General features: G+C 43.8%; 5 protein-coding genes across 5 annotated transcripts; 2 read left to right on the forward strand and 3 right to left on the reverse strand.

The window, feature by feature from the left end:
- Positions 1–278: 278 nt before the first annotated feature.
- On the forward strand, positions 279–1791 carry EAE97_011245 (uncharacterized protein; the record flags this gene model as incomplete). Its single annotated transcript, XM_038881760.1, has 5 exons — positions 279–736; positions 804–934; positions 1007–1477; positions 1554–1645; positions 1699–1791. The coding sequence occupies 5 exons, from the start codon at positions 279–281 to the stop codon at positions 1789–1791; spliced, it is 1245 nt and encodes a 414-aa protein (XP_038727338.1).
- Positions 1792–2707: 916 nt separating this feature from the next.
- EAE97_011246 (uncharacterized protein) lies at positions 2708–6503 on the forward strand (the record flags this gene model as incomplete). The annotated part of the gene is made up of 3 exons (XM_038881761.1): positions 2708–2885; positions 2953–3006; positions 3070–6503. The coding sequence occupies 3 exons, from the start codon at positions 2708–2710 to the stop codon at positions 6501–6503; spliced, it is 3666 nt and encodes a 1221-aa protein (XP_038727339.1).
- Positions 6504–7881: 1378 nt separating this feature from the next.
- Positions 7882–10040, reverse strand: EAE97_011247 (uncharacterized protein; the record flags this gene model as incomplete). The annotated part of the gene is made up of 6 exons (XM_038881762.1): positions 7882–8166; positions 8227–8754; positions 8810–9017; positions 9075–9622; positions 9699–9943; positions 10028–10040. The coding sequence occupies 6 exons, from the start codon at positions 10038–10040 to the stop codon at positions 7882–7884; spliced, it is 1827 nt and encodes a 608-aa protein (XP_038727340.1).
- Positions 10041–10144: 104 nt separating this feature from the next.
- Positions 10145–11395, reverse strand: EAE97_011248 (uncharacterized protein; the record flags this gene model as incomplete). The annotated part of the gene is made up of 1 exon (XM_038881763.1): positions 10145–11395. One exon carries the CDS (start codon positions 11393–11395, stop codon positions 10145–10147), a length of 1251 nt encoding a protein of 416 aa, XP_038727341.1.
- Positions 11396–12245: 850 nt separating this feature from the next.
- EAE97_011249 (uncharacterized protein) lies at positions 12246–16021 on the reverse strand. Its single transcript, XM_038881764.1, has 2 exons — positions 15588–16021; positions 12246–15533 (listed from the first exon to the last, which is right to left on the reverse strand). The coding sequence occupies exons 1-2, from the start codon at positions 15888–15890 to the stop codon at positions 13281–13283; spliced, it is 2556 nt and encodes an 851-aa protein (XP_038727342.1). The 5' UTR covers positions 15891–16021; the 3' UTR covers positions 12246–13280.
- Positions 16022–16952: the final 931 nt, after the last annotated feature.

The raw sequence follows: 16952 nt of genomic DNA on the forward strand, positions 1-16952 counted from the left end.
ACAAATGAAATTACAGATCAACGTGGAACCTCGCAACTTCGGATGTCAAATTAAATTTTAAAGCTAAAGATTTGATTAGTGAGCACGATAGGAACATTTGATTGAGTTCACCAGGGTTAGCGAAACTGCAAATTCCCCGAATGTTCCGCATGCGTTTACCCTATAGGCAATTTCAATGCGGCATTTAAAAAGTCCTAAAATATTCATAATACGATCTATAAAACATTGAATTCGATATTTGTATTGCAAGCCAGGAGCTGTCCAGTATCTCGTCAAACATGAAGTTACACGATTTTCTCACCATCTCGCTTCTCTCCTTCCCCCTCTCTTCGGCAAAACTATGTTCCATGCCCTATAACTCCTCCCCCTTGATCGACGACGCACCGGGTATCACGACAGCTGTCAATCTCTGTGGTCCAAACTCGACAATTCTTTTCGAACAAAACGTCACGTATAATCTACTCACACCCCTCAGTTTCAAGAACCTTACGAGTGTAAAGTTCTCGTTTGAGGGCAATATCAGTTTGAGTGAGAATGTGACGGCGGTACAGCTGGTGGTTAATAATACACGTATTTATCCCGGAAGATGGATTACGCTTAAGGGGACCAATGTCACCTTTGAGGGCAGTGAGAAGGAAGATGGTGGTTGGTTTTTGGCGCATGGGGAGAATTGGTGGAGTAGTCCGTGGGACTCGGTGCAAGGAGGACGGCCGCATTGGTTTGGTTTTACGGTTACGTATGTTTGAGTTTTTGCCTTTCCTCCCCTGCTTTTATCGACAAGCTTTCGCTGATGCTTTTGGAAGTGATCTTGTTATTCGTAATCTTAAGATTCTTAACCCTGTGGCGTGGGTGTTCTCCATAGGGGGGAGTAATGTCGAGATGACGAATACCTTCATTGATGCTAGGAGTAATGATGGATTTCCCTTTAACACTGGTATGTATCTCTGCCTTTCATGGTCATTTGATCATAATTCGTCAGAATATGAGATACTAAGTAAACGAATAGATGGAATTGACCTCTCTGCGTCTAATGTCCTAATCGACGGGTTCGAAATTCACAACGGTGATGATGTGATCAACGTCTCGCCGCCAGCCACAAACGTCACAATGCGCAACGTCATCGCCTCCGGCACGCACGGGCTCTCTGTCTCTTGCGCTTCAGGCACAGGCGGTAATTACACGTTTGAAAATGCGTATATTTATGACAGTCTGATGGCAGCAAGATTCAAGGGAAAGATAGGTACAACGTGTAATGTGAGTAATGTGACGTGGAGAAATATCGAGGTGAAGAATGTTAGCTACCCAATCCATTTTATTGAGGATTATTATGATCAAGAGAAGGGTATTCCAAGCGGGACAGATACTAGCATTGCGGCTTTTGCGAAGGGGTTTACATGGGAGGGAATTAATGGGAGTGTGGCGGCAGTGGTTGGGGATGCGAGCTGTGTGAGTGACCCGTGTTGGTATGCTACTACTGGTGAGTCTTCCCGCTTTGATCTTTTTGAGAAGTCAAATTTCAGTGCATAGGAAATTTGTAGGTTAATGGTGCATAGATGAATCGCCAAGGAATGGGTTGTATCTACTTTGTCATGATAGCGCTCATTGCGAGGACTTCCACTTTAAGGGCATTGATTTGACCACTGCAGTAAGTCAACTACAAACATTTGCGAATGTTCTTTGTTACTAATGGGAATTTAGAATGGGACTGCGGCGGGAGAAATATGTACGGGGTTGGAAGGTGTGGAGGGCATGGGGGTTACTTGTGTGAATGGAACGATTACAGCGAACTGATTGTCTCACCGATTGTCTAGACCGGTCTTCACTCTCACGAATGTCACTTGACTATTAGGCGCCTATATACTTTCAAAAACTGTGTAGATCTATCTATGACTCGGGGATTTAACTTGATATACATCCGACTGGGCATGCCTCTCGAATCTGACCTGCCTGCGTTTGACCGCAAAACTGCATCGACAAATCTGGAAATCACTGCTGAGCGATCATAAATTGCTTGGGTATTTTTTGAAAGTTTCAATATCCGATTGTATCCTATCTCAGAAATATGCTGTTTTCGAATGGGTATTGACTGCTCAAACATTCAAACAAAGGGAGCAGACAAGTCTGAAGAAACAAGCAGAGTTTAGAGATATGTGAAAGTCACATCTTCTCCAAGAAAATCAGTGTGCCTCGAATGGTCAAAAAAGATGCTGCAACTCAGCAATGAAACAAACACTATTATGCTTATGACAGGATACAAAGTAATATTTAAAAGGCCATGCTTGATAACTACTAGGGATGTTTTCACATGCGGGTAAGGACTTCCATTGTTTTGTTTGCGAGCTTTCCATGGCTGTTCTATGCAATGAAGATCTTAGACCATGTCGTCCAAGGAAAATTCATTTGATAGATTCAAGTGAATTCTATTATTTGATTTATCTTTGTGCATCTCATTGTGGCGTTGTCTCAATTCACTAGAACACATGTTATGAAACCACCTCCTTGGCCCATTCATTCAGCAGGAATGTAAAAGCATATAAATTGATTCAATATCTTCCCATGGGCACAAGCTTCTTGTGTAGGAATTTCTGGTTGAGAGAACAAATAACTCGGCGATTCGGTTGGTTGACTTAAAACTGACTTTCCCTACTTCACAAGATACTGCTTCTCCCTCCATTGCTCCTCTTCCACGATCTGACAACTCCTCAAAATGCTAGGACCGACTAGATTCAACGTGAAATCGTTCTTCTATCCATTTGGAAATACTCCTGCAATCAATTTGTTGCAGTCTCGGCGCCCTGCTTGCGAGAAGGATGATGCGGTAAGGTTATTGTTGCTAGGTTGCGGTGATCCGAGAAACTTATTGTTTACTCTGTGGTGCAATAAAGGTGAGGCAGCATGTGACCTCAATATTTGATTCATAGGAGACACAATTACTAATGCTCTATTCTATAGATGAAGCGATAAAATGGGAGTTCATGTGTTGCGACTCAGAAAGTGCAATTCTGGGTAAGACAGCCTCCGTCATCGGTTTTCCTTTTAGCTTCACCCATTAATGGACCTTCCATATAGCGCGCAATATTCTCCTTTTTTCGCTCATCATCGACAACGAACCCTACGCATCAACCTGGAATATATTTTACCATTTCTACATAACTAACACCGACAATGCCGTGCTACAGAAACAGGTTCACAAACTTCTTCAACAATCGGCGAACTTAGAAGTATGGTCATCTTCAAGCTATGGAGCATCGATCTTCTTCGTGAACCGGGACACATTGGATCAAGTTCGAGAAATGTGGTCTCAGTACCTCGAGGTCGCAAATCTTAGATCAGATTCTAAGGAACGAGATCACTTCGAAACAAAATTTAAGTCAGAGGTCAATTCAACCATGCGAGAGCAATATTTTACGAATAGGGATATCGCGATCCAGGATTTCTGTGGCCGGAAACAGTATGCATCTGCTCTTCGTTCAGCAGGTGGGAATTGGGAAAGTGCCATCCAAACAGTTGTCGATGCTTTCGATGGATTCTGGGACCATGGTGTAATCGCGGGGAACTCGCATGATGTGGAAGCTTTGGAAGAAGACGGCCAACTTGTGAATCCGCTGATGGCACTCACCTCTGCAGGAAACGTGTTTGCGATCTCTTCAAGCTCGGATCCTCTTTTGGGCTTTCGCCTGGCAAGCGCCTTCGATAATTCGAATTCTTCCCAGGAGGAATTGGCAGAAGTTGTTGTGAAATTGGCCAAGGATCAATTTCAGGAGTGGTGCGCAAGTTTTGGGGAATGGGTTCGTGAGAAAGGAATAGCTATACGACTCTATTGTGGCGATGCTTTGAGATTGTCTTATGCACTGCAAAGCTTGGGAGGTAATTTAACACCAGAGGCTAAACTGCTCAGTCTATTCACCACGGCATGGCGTTCAACTCCACTGACTCTAGACGACCCTGGTACGACAAGCGGCATTCGTACGTTTGACGTCATCGACACCAATAATTTAGCTGATCCCCTTGGCATTCTGAATCTGCTGCCCGCTATATCGCCATTATTGTCTCGCAAGACAACCTCAGTCTTGTTTACTGAGACGCTGTCTTTGTATACTAAAGATTCAGTCGAAATCCTATCTCATATTCTGTGTTGCGATATCACAACCTTCTCGCTGCTTCTGGGGCTGGCACCATCCGGTCACTTATTCGGATTTACCACGTATGCCGTTGGACTAGATGCCCAACGACAATTTTCAGTGAATCGAAATAATAGTGAGAGTTATCATATGCGAGTTGAGTGGAGATACCCAAACCTAGACAATCCAGGCGGTAGAGAATTGGTTTTCGAACCGCATGAACTTGCCCTTTTCTTCTTCAAGCTCTACCTGAAGATGTTTGAAATTGAGTCCATATCTCCAACTACCGTAAAAGAAATACATTGTCTAAGGTACACTCGCCTAGGTTTTTCCGCTCTCGTTTGTCTAGCGAAAGGTTGTGTCAGGAATGATCAGCTGTCAACTTTTGGGGACTGTCTTCTTGGATATATCGAAAAGCAGGATTGGCTGCGTGTCGGTGGTCTCCAACTCCTCGAGTTGTCTTTACACTTTTACCAACTGGGTATTTGTTCTCGGCCCTCTTTACTGGAAATACCTCCTCAAATCATGCTCGCAAGCCAGAATTATTTCAAAGATGGACCGTTGAGTTCTCGAAATGAAGAAGCTGATGTGGACTTGCTTGATCACAATAAATGTCCTCTTCTGGTATGGATCTCTCTGAGCGTTCCACACGAGACTCTTGAGGCATTGAAGATAGATGACGAGTATGCCATGGCTGGGCTACAGATCAATATCCGGCATACGGAAAGTAAGACCCAGGCCATCTTCGTGTCTCTTCAGTGCTTTTTTGGTAGTCCGGTCCAACTAGCTGAAGATAACGATGCTTACGATGTCATTGAAGATCAACAGGGCTTGAAGGGAACATCGGACTTAATTGTGACATGTGCTGTACCCTCCTTGTTATTGATGATAGAGTCCAGAGAATCCACACGAATAGAGTTAGCATGTTTGAGCAAAAGATTGAGTGCAGGCTATATGTACAGCGGGGTTATATGTAGCTACAGCCTTGATGAAGATAACGTTTTGATTCTAAGAGAGCCTCCGGGGGTAAGATTGCGACCTTTTGCAACAGATCATGCAGTCAATTTGCACACATCTTCTGCCTCTAAAAAGCCTTGCTTTGTCCGAATAAGAGACGGTCTTTCAGTTGAGACCCTGGAAATTCAAAAGGACTTTGAGCATTTGGAAACCGAAAGTACCATCAGAGTCCGCCAAATATCTCCTTGCACCATTTCCGAAAGATTCAACGGCTTTGAAATCGGTCAGTTCCAATTCCCATATCCGATCACACTCCACAAAGCGATAATTGATCCTTCAAACAAGCTGAAAACACTGGTTGCTAAGCCAAGTTTAGCTTTAGATAATACAGGTTACACACTGAATCCATTTCCAGTTGTGTTAAATGGCTCAGACGCTGACCCACTCACACTTCCCAAAGTAAACATGAACCAGCAGCCAATCATATCTGGTACTGGTCGCGAAACCGGAGAATGGATTTCAAATCTTATGCATAGCATGTTATGCGCACGAGAACGCTCGTACTGGCGCAGATCTGATAATAGACAGCAAGAAGATGTTCCTGCTCTATTCTCGATTAAAATCTACATCCATAATATGGCGGTTTCTTTTGTTCAACCATCTTCTCTGGGCCGGAAGCAGACGTTTCTGTTTGATTCTGGTGATCCACGTAGAACCTCGATGATCATCTTTGTTTCGGCTTTGCGACATAATATTGATCAGAGCTCGGTTGTTCTGGATGCATATTTCCTTCCGCTAACAGACGAATCCTCCACAATTACTCCTATAATCGAGAAACTACTAGCTCACAGAACCACTCAGCCAATTTCCTACAGCATGAGAGACGTAGACGAGCAACTAATGAGACGAATGCTTCCAGCTACCATAGAAGCATGTCGAAAAGGCTGGGATCACGGTACAGGATGCAAATACCGTCAATATGGCTCAGTATCCTCATACACTGAATCAAATCAGTCAGCAATCTGCATTTGCGGAGAAGGAAGAGATGCAGAAGGCTTTCCGCAGATTGCAGGGTGGGAAACACTTAGTAGATATGCGACAAGAATTGCTCTTATGCCGTTATCGACGGTGGATTATGTTGAAGCTCATTATTCGCAGGAAGAATATGATGTGTGTGAGAAAGGAAATGTTTCAATTTCGACGTCGTCAAACTCTAGCATAGATGAATTAACAGAGAAGTTGATTAATCAACTCGGTATAGTTGACTCCAGAGGATGTAAGAAATGTGGCGATATCCCACATGGAGACACGGCTCACAAGAAGTGTTCGAGGTGTAGAGGAGTGAGTTATTGTGGTCCGGCGTGTCAAAAAGCAGACTGGAAAGAACATAAGAAAAGGTGTAAGACTGAAGCGGCTGGCACTTGAGTCATATATTGTTGGGTTAATTGATCGCTATCTGATCTCGAGTTTAATTTTTACACGGTGCTTGAGTGAATTGAACCTTCTCCATTGGCGTAAATTATACAAACTTCTTGACCATTCCTCAGTGCAAATTATATTTGTACATACATCCTCTGAAAAAGCTCTGCCACTTATCAATCCTCTGGTCTATGCGAGATATCAATTCGTTTTATTTCTCCAAATCTTTATTTCCGGCTCTAAAGTCTGTATTCAAAGAGCTTTGATCGGCGAGGGTCGAAGATCTCGATGACACCGATGAAGAAGACAGGAACGACATTCGAGAGTCTCTTAGCGAGGAATGGGGATGTGTTTGCGGATTGACCGATGAGGACGATAAGAATGATGATTGTGAAAGTGGCATAGATATCTCTCTTACACCACCGCCGTAACTTCTCCCGAATATTTCAATCCCCTCCGAATGAAGCATCCACAGTCCCACAACATCAGTCACACATCCGCATACAAGGATCCCTATCTCCATACACATTGCAACATAATAAGGCATAGTTAATTGATCAAGTCTCTTCGTATCGATCATGCATATCAAATATAAAATGCATCCAGCACTGATCCATTTCGGAATTTCCCTCCAGATCATTCCCTGTAGAAGTGTGCTTTGGGTAGCTTTTCGCTTCTCTCTTGGAAAGAACTGATAATTTCCGCGCTGATAGTGGAAGATTTTCATGATTTGCTGCATGGTAGGTACTAGGTATGATAAACACAGAAGACATAGAGATATTACAATGGACCTAGAGAGAGATGTTATTTTAGGTTTTCAGGGTTTGGAATCGGGGTGTTACGAACCATGTTTGATCGGATCCAGTGACGGCCATTGCGCATGTGGTTATGAAAGCAATGAAAACTAGGTACTGGATCGCGAGGGAGAGTAAAAATACGGCATTGGTGTTGAGAATTGACATTGTGAACGTTGCTATAGGATTTGATGAAGACGTCAAGCTATTAAGTGGGACTTTTGACTTTGGGTACTTGAGGCTCAGCTTGGATTTAAGGCTGAAATTTTGCTTTTTTGTATGTTTGGCATGCGAGAATGTGATATGTCGACTCATGGGGAATTGGCTTTTCTCGGGTGGAGCAAGGGGGATCCTGAGCTCGCTTAATTTTCTGTTGAGCTACGTGACACATTGTTTCTGAGCCAATGGAACTTGTGCTTACTACTTTATGTTTCTCCATCCCGAAAAAATGTCTCATATTCATTCTAATTTTATGCCAAAAGTATTAATCAAGATTTCGCCACGTCGGGATGAAAATCATGCATGAACGCCAGCATCTAGACCCAAACGCCACTTTCTGTCCGAATCTGTATTGTAGAAAGCCTTCCACATCAGAGATAAAACATAACATTGCCGATCGATGGATGCCAAGGATGTTTCCACCCATCTGGTAGGATGTCTGAAGTATTTGGCTTCCAAACGAGCTTGTTTTCTTCATAAACAGCTGTCCTTTGTGTTCCATCCACATCATCCGTGCTGCTCTTATCACGGTAACCCTCCAATACAGGCTTCAAATAGCATCTCACGCGATCGCACAGCATATCTGCGTAGCGAGCTGGTGTACAGACAGAGAGAGCTTTGGAAGCGTGAGCCCCGGTGTAGCAAAGCTTGTTAGTCTGTGTACAATCAGTTACTGCATATAGTGGTGTGGGTCTCAAAATCAATAGGAAACTCACGATATTCATAATTTCCTTTGGTTCTGTCTTGTAATTTTGATCATCGTAAATCACAACGTACTGAGTACTTTTAGCCGTACCGAGTGGACTGCAATGGCTCTGCAAGTAGAAGCTAAAGTGATTTGGTGTCACAACTACCGAATCGATGATAGTTCCAGCACCCAAATTTGGATCACCAGGTTCCAAAACCAAAGGGTAAAATCTGGCATGATTTCGCTTGATTGCAACGATAAGGGTGAGTTTAGGTTTCCATTTCTCACGCTTGGCTACTCTTGGAAAGGCGTTGGTTTGTATGGACTTATCCAGTTTCAATTCCGTGTATGCGTCAGAGCATCCGTCAAAAATTTGCTGCTTTTCGTGATGTTGAACCATGCCAAACTGGCTCTCGCTCACTCCGTCTCGGTAGAAAATAATGTGGTTGGGAAGAATCTGTGAATATACTCCACCAAGTGCCCATTCATCTTTGGGAACACGTTTGGCCCAGGCGAGAAGCCTTTCTTTCATCATTCCCCGAAGGTCCGAAATACACTTCAGGAGCATATATTAGCAACGCAAAAGACATAAATTGAACAGATATACGTACCTCTTGTTTTCCTTCCTGAATTCGTGCAGAGCCAAGATATTGGAATCGGCTGTCATCGTCGATAGCCACCATAGCAGCTATGGAAGGACATCCTTCCTCGTTGCCAGGATGTGTGACATCTGCTCCAACAATCATAGTCTTGGACTTTGTCCCATATCCATTGCTCACTTCTTGATTGATGCCTCCCAATTTGAGATTGAACTTCAAGCTATTCGATCATTGTTAGTAGATCTTCATGCTGGAAATGTGGGATATTCTGACACACCTGATATTACCGCATCTAGCGCGGTCCCCTCCTCCCGAAAGGTTTCTTTCCACCACGCAAACTGTCGGAATGCCCTTAACACAATCTCCCCATCTCTTGATCTCTGGATATAGCTTGCCATTTCGTTCTGGGAGCACAACCATAATCAAGGGTACTTTTCTAGTGCTTCTAAAGACAGATCCTAGGGCTTTTTCGAAAGTTTCAGGGCAGGTTTGGCGATGAACCGCGGAGTCTACTTTTTCTTCGGGAACTATTGCTTGACAAAAGACGCGTTCCTTAACCTGATCAAGTCCGAATTGCTCTAGAGACCTAGCTAAAGTATGAGTAGCTTCTTCCATCTCATGCTGCTCTAGAAATTCATCACGTCTCAACGACAGAAAGTAAAGAGTCGTGTTTTCAATACCCGGTTTCCGGTATTGCTTGAATTTCATTTCCCAGGCACCGTCCAGAGCCGGAACCCAGTCGGCCCCACTAAGAAGTAATATCGGTGCCGCAAGGGCCCCCGCTTTGATCTCGACAAAGTTTGTGTCTGGTATAATTCCAAATGTCTAGTTTCAGTGGACGAGGTTAGTGAATAGACACTAAAATAATAAGCCCCTGTAATATATGCAATACTCTTCTCACCTTGTAGAAGGGGCTCTTCTCAAGGAAGCCCAATTCTGCCAATCCCGTCTCCTTGATAGCATCTTTACTCTGGTGAGGACGCTTGGTGGCATCAATCATAGCAGCAACATAAGGCTCTGGTAAATTCTTCTTAACGATTTGCCATTCAACAATTTTCAAATGATCTGCCGGAAACCAAGTTGGCTCTGCCTTACTTCCCACGTTGATGCACCGGGCGTTTCTGTCGAACGTATTCTCATGGTATGCTAGGTGACAGTCAACACATTGAGATCTTATAAACAACAACCAAGTGAAAGGACTTCCTAGCACTCATGTGAGCATGAACTGACATCTCTGTGCCATCTTTCATAAACTTAGTCTCTGACACACTATGCTGCGCGATACTTTTGATGTTGAAGACTTTTGCCTGTTCTTTTCATGAATGTCGAAAACAACACGGATCCCCTTTAGAAGTCTTTCAGGATCGCCCCATTTTTGGGGTTTGATTTTATCCATTCGGCGAGATTTATGGAAGAAAAGAACGCAGATGTTATCACATTGACATTGAGCAAAACTGAGCCCTGCCCAGGCCTCATTGAGCTGAAGAAACCACGATGTATCTGATACAGAGGTACCCTGTCTTCGAAGCGTAGGGTAGGATCGGTCTGTTCGTTTGTTCGTTTTTGAGACATCCATCTCTCGTCATCGGCCACAAAGCTATGTGGATAGAATTTCTTGCCCACACGACCTCCTTCATACTGAGGGGAATAAACTTTCTTCCAAGAAATTATATTGAGGAACTTCAATTCCTCTTCAGGGTGGTAGAGGGGTGTGTTCTTAGACTTGACATGGTCTATCAAGGCCTTGACATTAACCAATCCGAGGAATGACAATGAAGAGTCCATGTGAATCGAGTTACCATCAGGTCCGCTACGTGTATGTGGTGTTGAGATAGAGCATCCGATCGTGCTCAAATCATGATTCCCAAGGGGTTTATTAGAGACAATAAAGGAGTCGTAGTCGGTAGCCCAGCTGATTGGTTCGAATAGATCCTTGTTTTCCTCGAGAAGCCGCGTGATTAGATAGCGCTTGGTTTCTGGTCGTGTAGGTACGAACTCTTCGGGCTTTCCGCAAGAAATTATTCTGCCAAGGCAAACCGAGTACTTCAAGATCTGCGCCTCACTGCTCAGACCGACCTTGTAAAAGTTCGCGTGAATCTTAGTAGATGGATCCCAAGTTCGGCTCTCGGCTTTGGGGATGCTTTGAGACTCTTCGTCATACGAGCTTTGAAGTTTCTCTTCCATCGTTCTGTTATCATCAACAGGCTCTGGTAGAGGGTTTGATGGTCCAGCGGCGTTAGCTGAAGCTTGAGACGCTGCACTTAATGCTGCATTGGACTGGAGTTCATATATTCTTCTTAACCATGCATCTCGCGCGTCGGGAGTGAATCTATCTGCAATATCTTGCCCAATCTCATAAAGCTTCATCCCACCCAGCCGAGGGCATTTGTTCCTTGGGCAATCAGCGTGGCCGCATGATCTACAACTTTTCCCAACGCTTACTGTGCAATTTTTACTTTCGTGCGGAGGTTCGGTAAATTCGAAGCAGTTGTCGCACATCTGTTGATTGTACAGTGGGTAAAGTTGATCGCATGCCACCACCTTGTAGTCATGGGCTTCTTTCTTGCAGCATTTCGAGCAGTCGAATAGTTTAGCCATGTCGAAGGAAGGATTCTAACCCAAGTTTAAATCGAGAAGAAAGGAAGGTAAATTGATCAAAGTGGTTTGAATCAGACAGCTGATACCTCGGAAGTCCTCAAACAAGGTCTTTCCGGATAAAGGGTCTGTCCCTGAACATTCGTGGTCGGAAAATGAGCACAACTTATACTTCCAATTCCACGCTTGCGCATCAACACCCATCATTTGCCTCCCACGATTGCCCCCATCGCGATAAAAACTGCACAAAGCTTGCGCCAATTATTACAAGCTCTGTGAAGATACATGTGCAAAGCTATTCTTACTTCCTTTTTTTGATTGTACGAGAGATGGTGGATTGTCACACATGATTCCTGCCGTTTGCCTCACGGGAGGCTGTTGTTATAACAATCGACGAATCATGGCTCTAACAAGAGCTCAAACTAAATCTTGTTTCAACAATGTTATGTAGCCAAAAAAAACTAGAGATTAAACCACTGGCCCCAGAGACGCAGTCCATTCTTGCAAGGGGAGGTTTTTTGTTTTTTCGATGTCGAAACAGTTGTGAGGCAGTTTACTAAAGTATTCTGGGCGAATCTGGTGGATAGGTATGACAGAAGGTGTCTCATTAAAGTATATATATCGAATGTCATCAATAAGGAGATTATTCGGACTCGAGGGTGAAATCAACACCGCTGCGCCAGCCTGCGAATCTCTCTTCCCCAGTGTTCGTAATTTGATCAATAAAACCCTCAAAGATGGTTCATAATTATCAGAAAGAGCAGAATCAACAGCTTGATGAGACAAACTTGAAGAGGAATCAATTCACATTGGATCAGAATGCCATATTTTAACGTTTTGCAAGCCGGCATTCATCGTATTCTTGAGATATCTAGAATGTATTTTTGAGATCTCTTAAATTGTATAGTTTGTATCAGTAACACCTCAAATTCGAGACCTAGTCGGAAGCTCCAAATCGTCAATACCTACAGCCGAAACACTGCTTGCTCTTGCGATATGCTCACACTTAGGTTAAATTTCCTCTGGTATTTCGAGAGTTATGGCGCGCTCTGCTTGGTTAACCCCGTAAACATATCCGCATAAATGTTGAAGCCGCGAGCAGCATCAAGAGGAAAAAGTTGAGGAAAATAATTTGTGACGATGGAATTTTGAGAAATCGGGTACTCGGACACTTGAGACTCAGTAAATGATATACAAGGTTTGAAGTCGAAGCCAGCCAACAAAAATCAATTATATTGGGACCGCCAATTACACGATATTAAAACCATGACTACCATGACTGCCACGTAAGGATAAAGCCTTCCCATCAGTCTTATCACAACTACCGCCTCTATGAGACAAGTTGTAGAATGACGAACAGCGACAAGAAATTTCTGCACGCCAATAGGTAAGTAGAAAATACACATTGATAGCCACCATGTGAGAAGCGTCGTCATGTTGTCGGGGGTGGTGAATAATCCTGCTACGTTGCGAAATGAGCCAGCGGACAGCTTGCATATACTGACCGAGGGAATTGAAGACTATGTCTTTGCAGATATCAAGTGGAAGGTGAAGAATGAATTCACCACTATTTGGTGGCTCAAAACATATATGTGTCAGTTGAAATGTTCTACTTATTTCGCTCTCTTGGTGTGTAAATCATTCTTCGCCCCTCTCAAATCAATCGCCGTAACAATCAACTTGGGTCGATCCTAATAAACTCAGACGGGCATAAGTTTAACAGTGGCAGATTGTTAGTATTTATTGAGCCCTACTAGAATCTCAATTGAGCAAGATAGGAAGGTGTGGCGTTCATAACGAATTTCATTTCTCATTAATCATAAGCCGTTGTGATACAAAAACACCACTCGTTGATTTCGTCATAAACATTGTGGCTGCTCAATGTTGCTCAAAGATCATGCCACATGTTTACAGCTTCTGCTTCTCCTTCCTCTTGCACATCATTACCCATAATTCTCCTATTCCTAGCAGGCGTCGGGCTCAAAGCGATCCTTGGTCTACTCATAAAAGCATTTTTGTAATCCGCATCCACACCCATCTCCATAACCTCATCCATATCCTCCAATTCATCATCCTCACTTTCCATCATAGATGATATCATCCTATTCTTCGCTGGAGTCGGACTAACAGCAATTCTCGGTCTACTCATGAAAACACTGGCGTAATCGACATCATTTCCATCCATCAATACCTCTCGATCAATTGCTGGCGTGGCTGGAGATAATGAATCTTCTTCCTCTTGAACAACCCTTGGAAAATGCGATTGTCGCTGTTTCCTCTTTTCGTCTTTGATACTTTGCCTTCGCTCTAACTGTGCCTTCTTTTGGGCTGCCTCAAAGCCTGCCATAGACTGCCGTGTACGCTCTATCAAGTCCGCATGTTTTTCTTCTTCCGTTACAGAAGACTTAACAGGTGTAGCTCTAGACTTGGGATTTAGAGTGAGGCGATCCATATCTGGCAAATCGTCAAAATCATCGTTGAGATTGGATTTCGAGTATCGTGGGTTCGAACGAGCCATGGTAAGACGGGTACGTTCTGCTAAAGACAACGAGCGTTTCAACTTTTGCGGCGACGGTGATGCAGCTGACATGGAATTTAAAATCTGCTCTGCTTGGCTGAGCTCCGGAACAGGCCCAAGAGGGTTTTCAGAGGCTTGAATCGATTTGGAAGGAGATAGAGTTGACTGTGATATCATTGTATGTCTCCTTGTGATTGATACGGGTGTCTCAGATGAGGTCCTTTCTACTTCACGTTCTGGGTCCTTGTCAAAGGATACGGGGCGACGGGATGATTTCATAGCGCTTGGAGTGGCAGATATATAGTCATCTTTGATGGCCGGTTTTACAGTTGTGGCCTCAAATGGTTTCTCGCTAGCGACACCGAGATCGTCCGATGCCTGTCTAGGCCTAATGATTGATGAAGACCCAATGGGAATTGGTCTGTGGGATATCCTCGAACGCGGTGTAATGATGGGTTCATTGTCGGGACTACGAGAAGTCGAAACCTCGGCAGCCTCATCAAGAATCCCCACAGAGACAGGCGAATGGTCAGGAGATACTTTGGTTGACGGAGATATGTCCCCATCCTGATTACTTGGTGACATTGACTCTTTGGTTGAATCAATAGAAGGCTGGCTGAACCTTTTCATCGAGCCACCTTGGATGATGCTTTCTTTGGAAAACACTTTTTGCTTAGATACATCATTCAACGCATTGCGAGTCCATTCCATTAAACGAGCATATTCATCTCGAATGGGGGCGTTCACGGAACTGAAATCCTTTGTAGAATACTTCCCGATTTGCAATGTCTGGTGATCGTTGAAGCCAAGTTTGATACCCTTCTCCTCGACAGGAACTGTCTGCACCTTTTTGGTGGGTGATTTGGTACCGTTTCGAGTCAAAGTCCGTCCAAATTCTTGCCATCTAGCCAAACGGCTCTCTTGATTTTGCACTCGTGCTTCTAGCCGTTTAACAAGCCCGGTATCATTCTTTCCTTCTATGTCTGCAACAGTACCATTCTCAATATGATCCCAAAGCTCATCAAAACGCTTGGCCAACAGTCCCTCTCTACTGGGCCTATTATCTCCGTAAAGAATTGTTTCCAGCCACTCGTTACTACCAGACCAATTCTTGCGAAATGTATTTTGCAACGATCTTAGATCTCTATCGGATAATCCAGTATTGCCTTCTTCTTTATCCATCTCATGGTTGAGATCTTCCCGTCGCTTTAGGGTTTGTTGATCATTGAGCTCAAGTGTTCCAGAAAACTCGCTATATTTGGCTCTTAAATTGTTCTTCTCAGCAATGTGCTTGCCCAAAGATTTCTTGTGTGCTAATATCAAGGCGGATAGTATTGTCCTTTCTCCTGTGTATGAAAAGTTCTCCAGTGCCAGTTGTTGAGCAAGAGCTTCGTATCGTCCAGAGGTGTCTTCCTCAACAACCCTTTTCAGAACAGCGTTTGAGAATACCGCCAAGACTTCCTCCAGCCTTTCGCCCTTGCATTCGTCCAGCATGGTTTTCCTCAGTACAGTATCTCGTCCAAGGACCCCATTCTTCTTGGCCTGATCGAGACATCGAAACAATGCGGTGCGCAGATTGAGGGACTGGAGAGGTTCGAATGGTGGGAAAAATGGTTGTAATTTCTACAGACACGAGTTAGCTGTTTTGTTTCATTACAATGAGAGCCAGTAGTGTACATTTCGAGTCTCTTCGGGATCCCAAATTGCAAATAGCTGAAATAGTGCCCACTCTACGCTCTGTATGCGTTTCTTTTGATTCTGTTGCGCATCCTTGGTAGAGAATGTCACCGCCGTGATATCTGGCCAGTCATCTCGCAAATCTAGATCCAGAAGTCGAAGATTGGTTATGAAAAGAGCAACGTATGAGGGGCCAGAGGGTGGTTGTGAGTTGGAGCTTGAAGGAAGCCTCAAGTTGCTTGACGCTGTCGAAGTTCGAAGACTTCGGGATCGCCCAAGAGGATTAAAGGTTGAGACGGACATTTTGTTGATCCCCCGCAAAGATGATATGATAACAACATGTTATCGTAATATATCTCACTTTAATATCAAAGATATAAAAGCGGTCTGCATTGCATTAAATAAATTCGTGGAGCTCTTCGCTTGGTGCAGCGTAAACAAGCCAATTTTGGCCGTTGTGCCAGAACTGTATGGTGCATTTAGCTCATCAATAAAAATCACGATCACGTGATCTTGGGGTTTGGCAATCCATTTGATTACTTTTGGAGAGAAAAAGGTACCGTACGGCTTTGAAATGCTTGGCTGCTTGGCATTTGGTATAGGGATAAAACAAATCTCAACGACAATCCACCTTTCTCTTCTCTACTTCTTGTTGCTCTCTCTGAAATACTGGTCAAAATACACTTTTTGATCGCATTGGAGGACTCGAACGATCCTCGTCGTCGCTGCTGTGACTATTTTCGAATGTAGCAATGCTCTTTATCCTAATTTTACAGTTTCCGTGCAATATCATTCAGAAGGATAAATGGGACGAATGGCTACGGCAAGCACTGAAATCTAGCAATTCGCGACTTACGAGCGATGGAATGAAGAAACTGGATAAAAGTCTATCGGTCAATTAGATTCTTTTCGACGGCATCCCAAGTCTTAGGCAGTCTCTTTTCAAAATGTTCTGCCTCGTACGGCTATTGAGAATGTCCTATCGTCATATCATCCTGTTGTCCGAGAAATGCCAATCAACCTCAAGGCCCGGTCACCATTCACGGCGTTTCAAACTCGAACAATCGTCAGGCCTCGACCATTAACGCTTTTTGCATCCTTTGTCAACTCCGGTTGATTGAAGACGAGTTCTTAGAATACATGTCAGATGGAATAGATGGCAATGCAATGCACCATAGTCCACAATAAGTACACTGGGCAGGCTTGTCAGCAAGAATAAGCTCAATGCCATGTCAATCTCATATCAATCTCAGTAGATTGTGAAAGTTTATTAAGACAAATTACCATACTAGGTATGCACAAGGAAGTCGAAGTCGAAGTCGATCCTAAGTTTCCATGACACGCGTCAGCTTAATCATCCATCCC

This window comes from Botrytis byssoidea (genome assembly GCF_014898295.1).
Source record: "Botrytis byssoidea strain MUCL 94 chromosome Unknown BBYS_035, whole genome shotgun sequence".
Taxonomy (NCBI): Eukaryota; Fungi; Ascomycota; class Leotiomycetes; order Helotiales; family Sclerotiniaceae; genus Botrytis; species Botrytis byssoidea.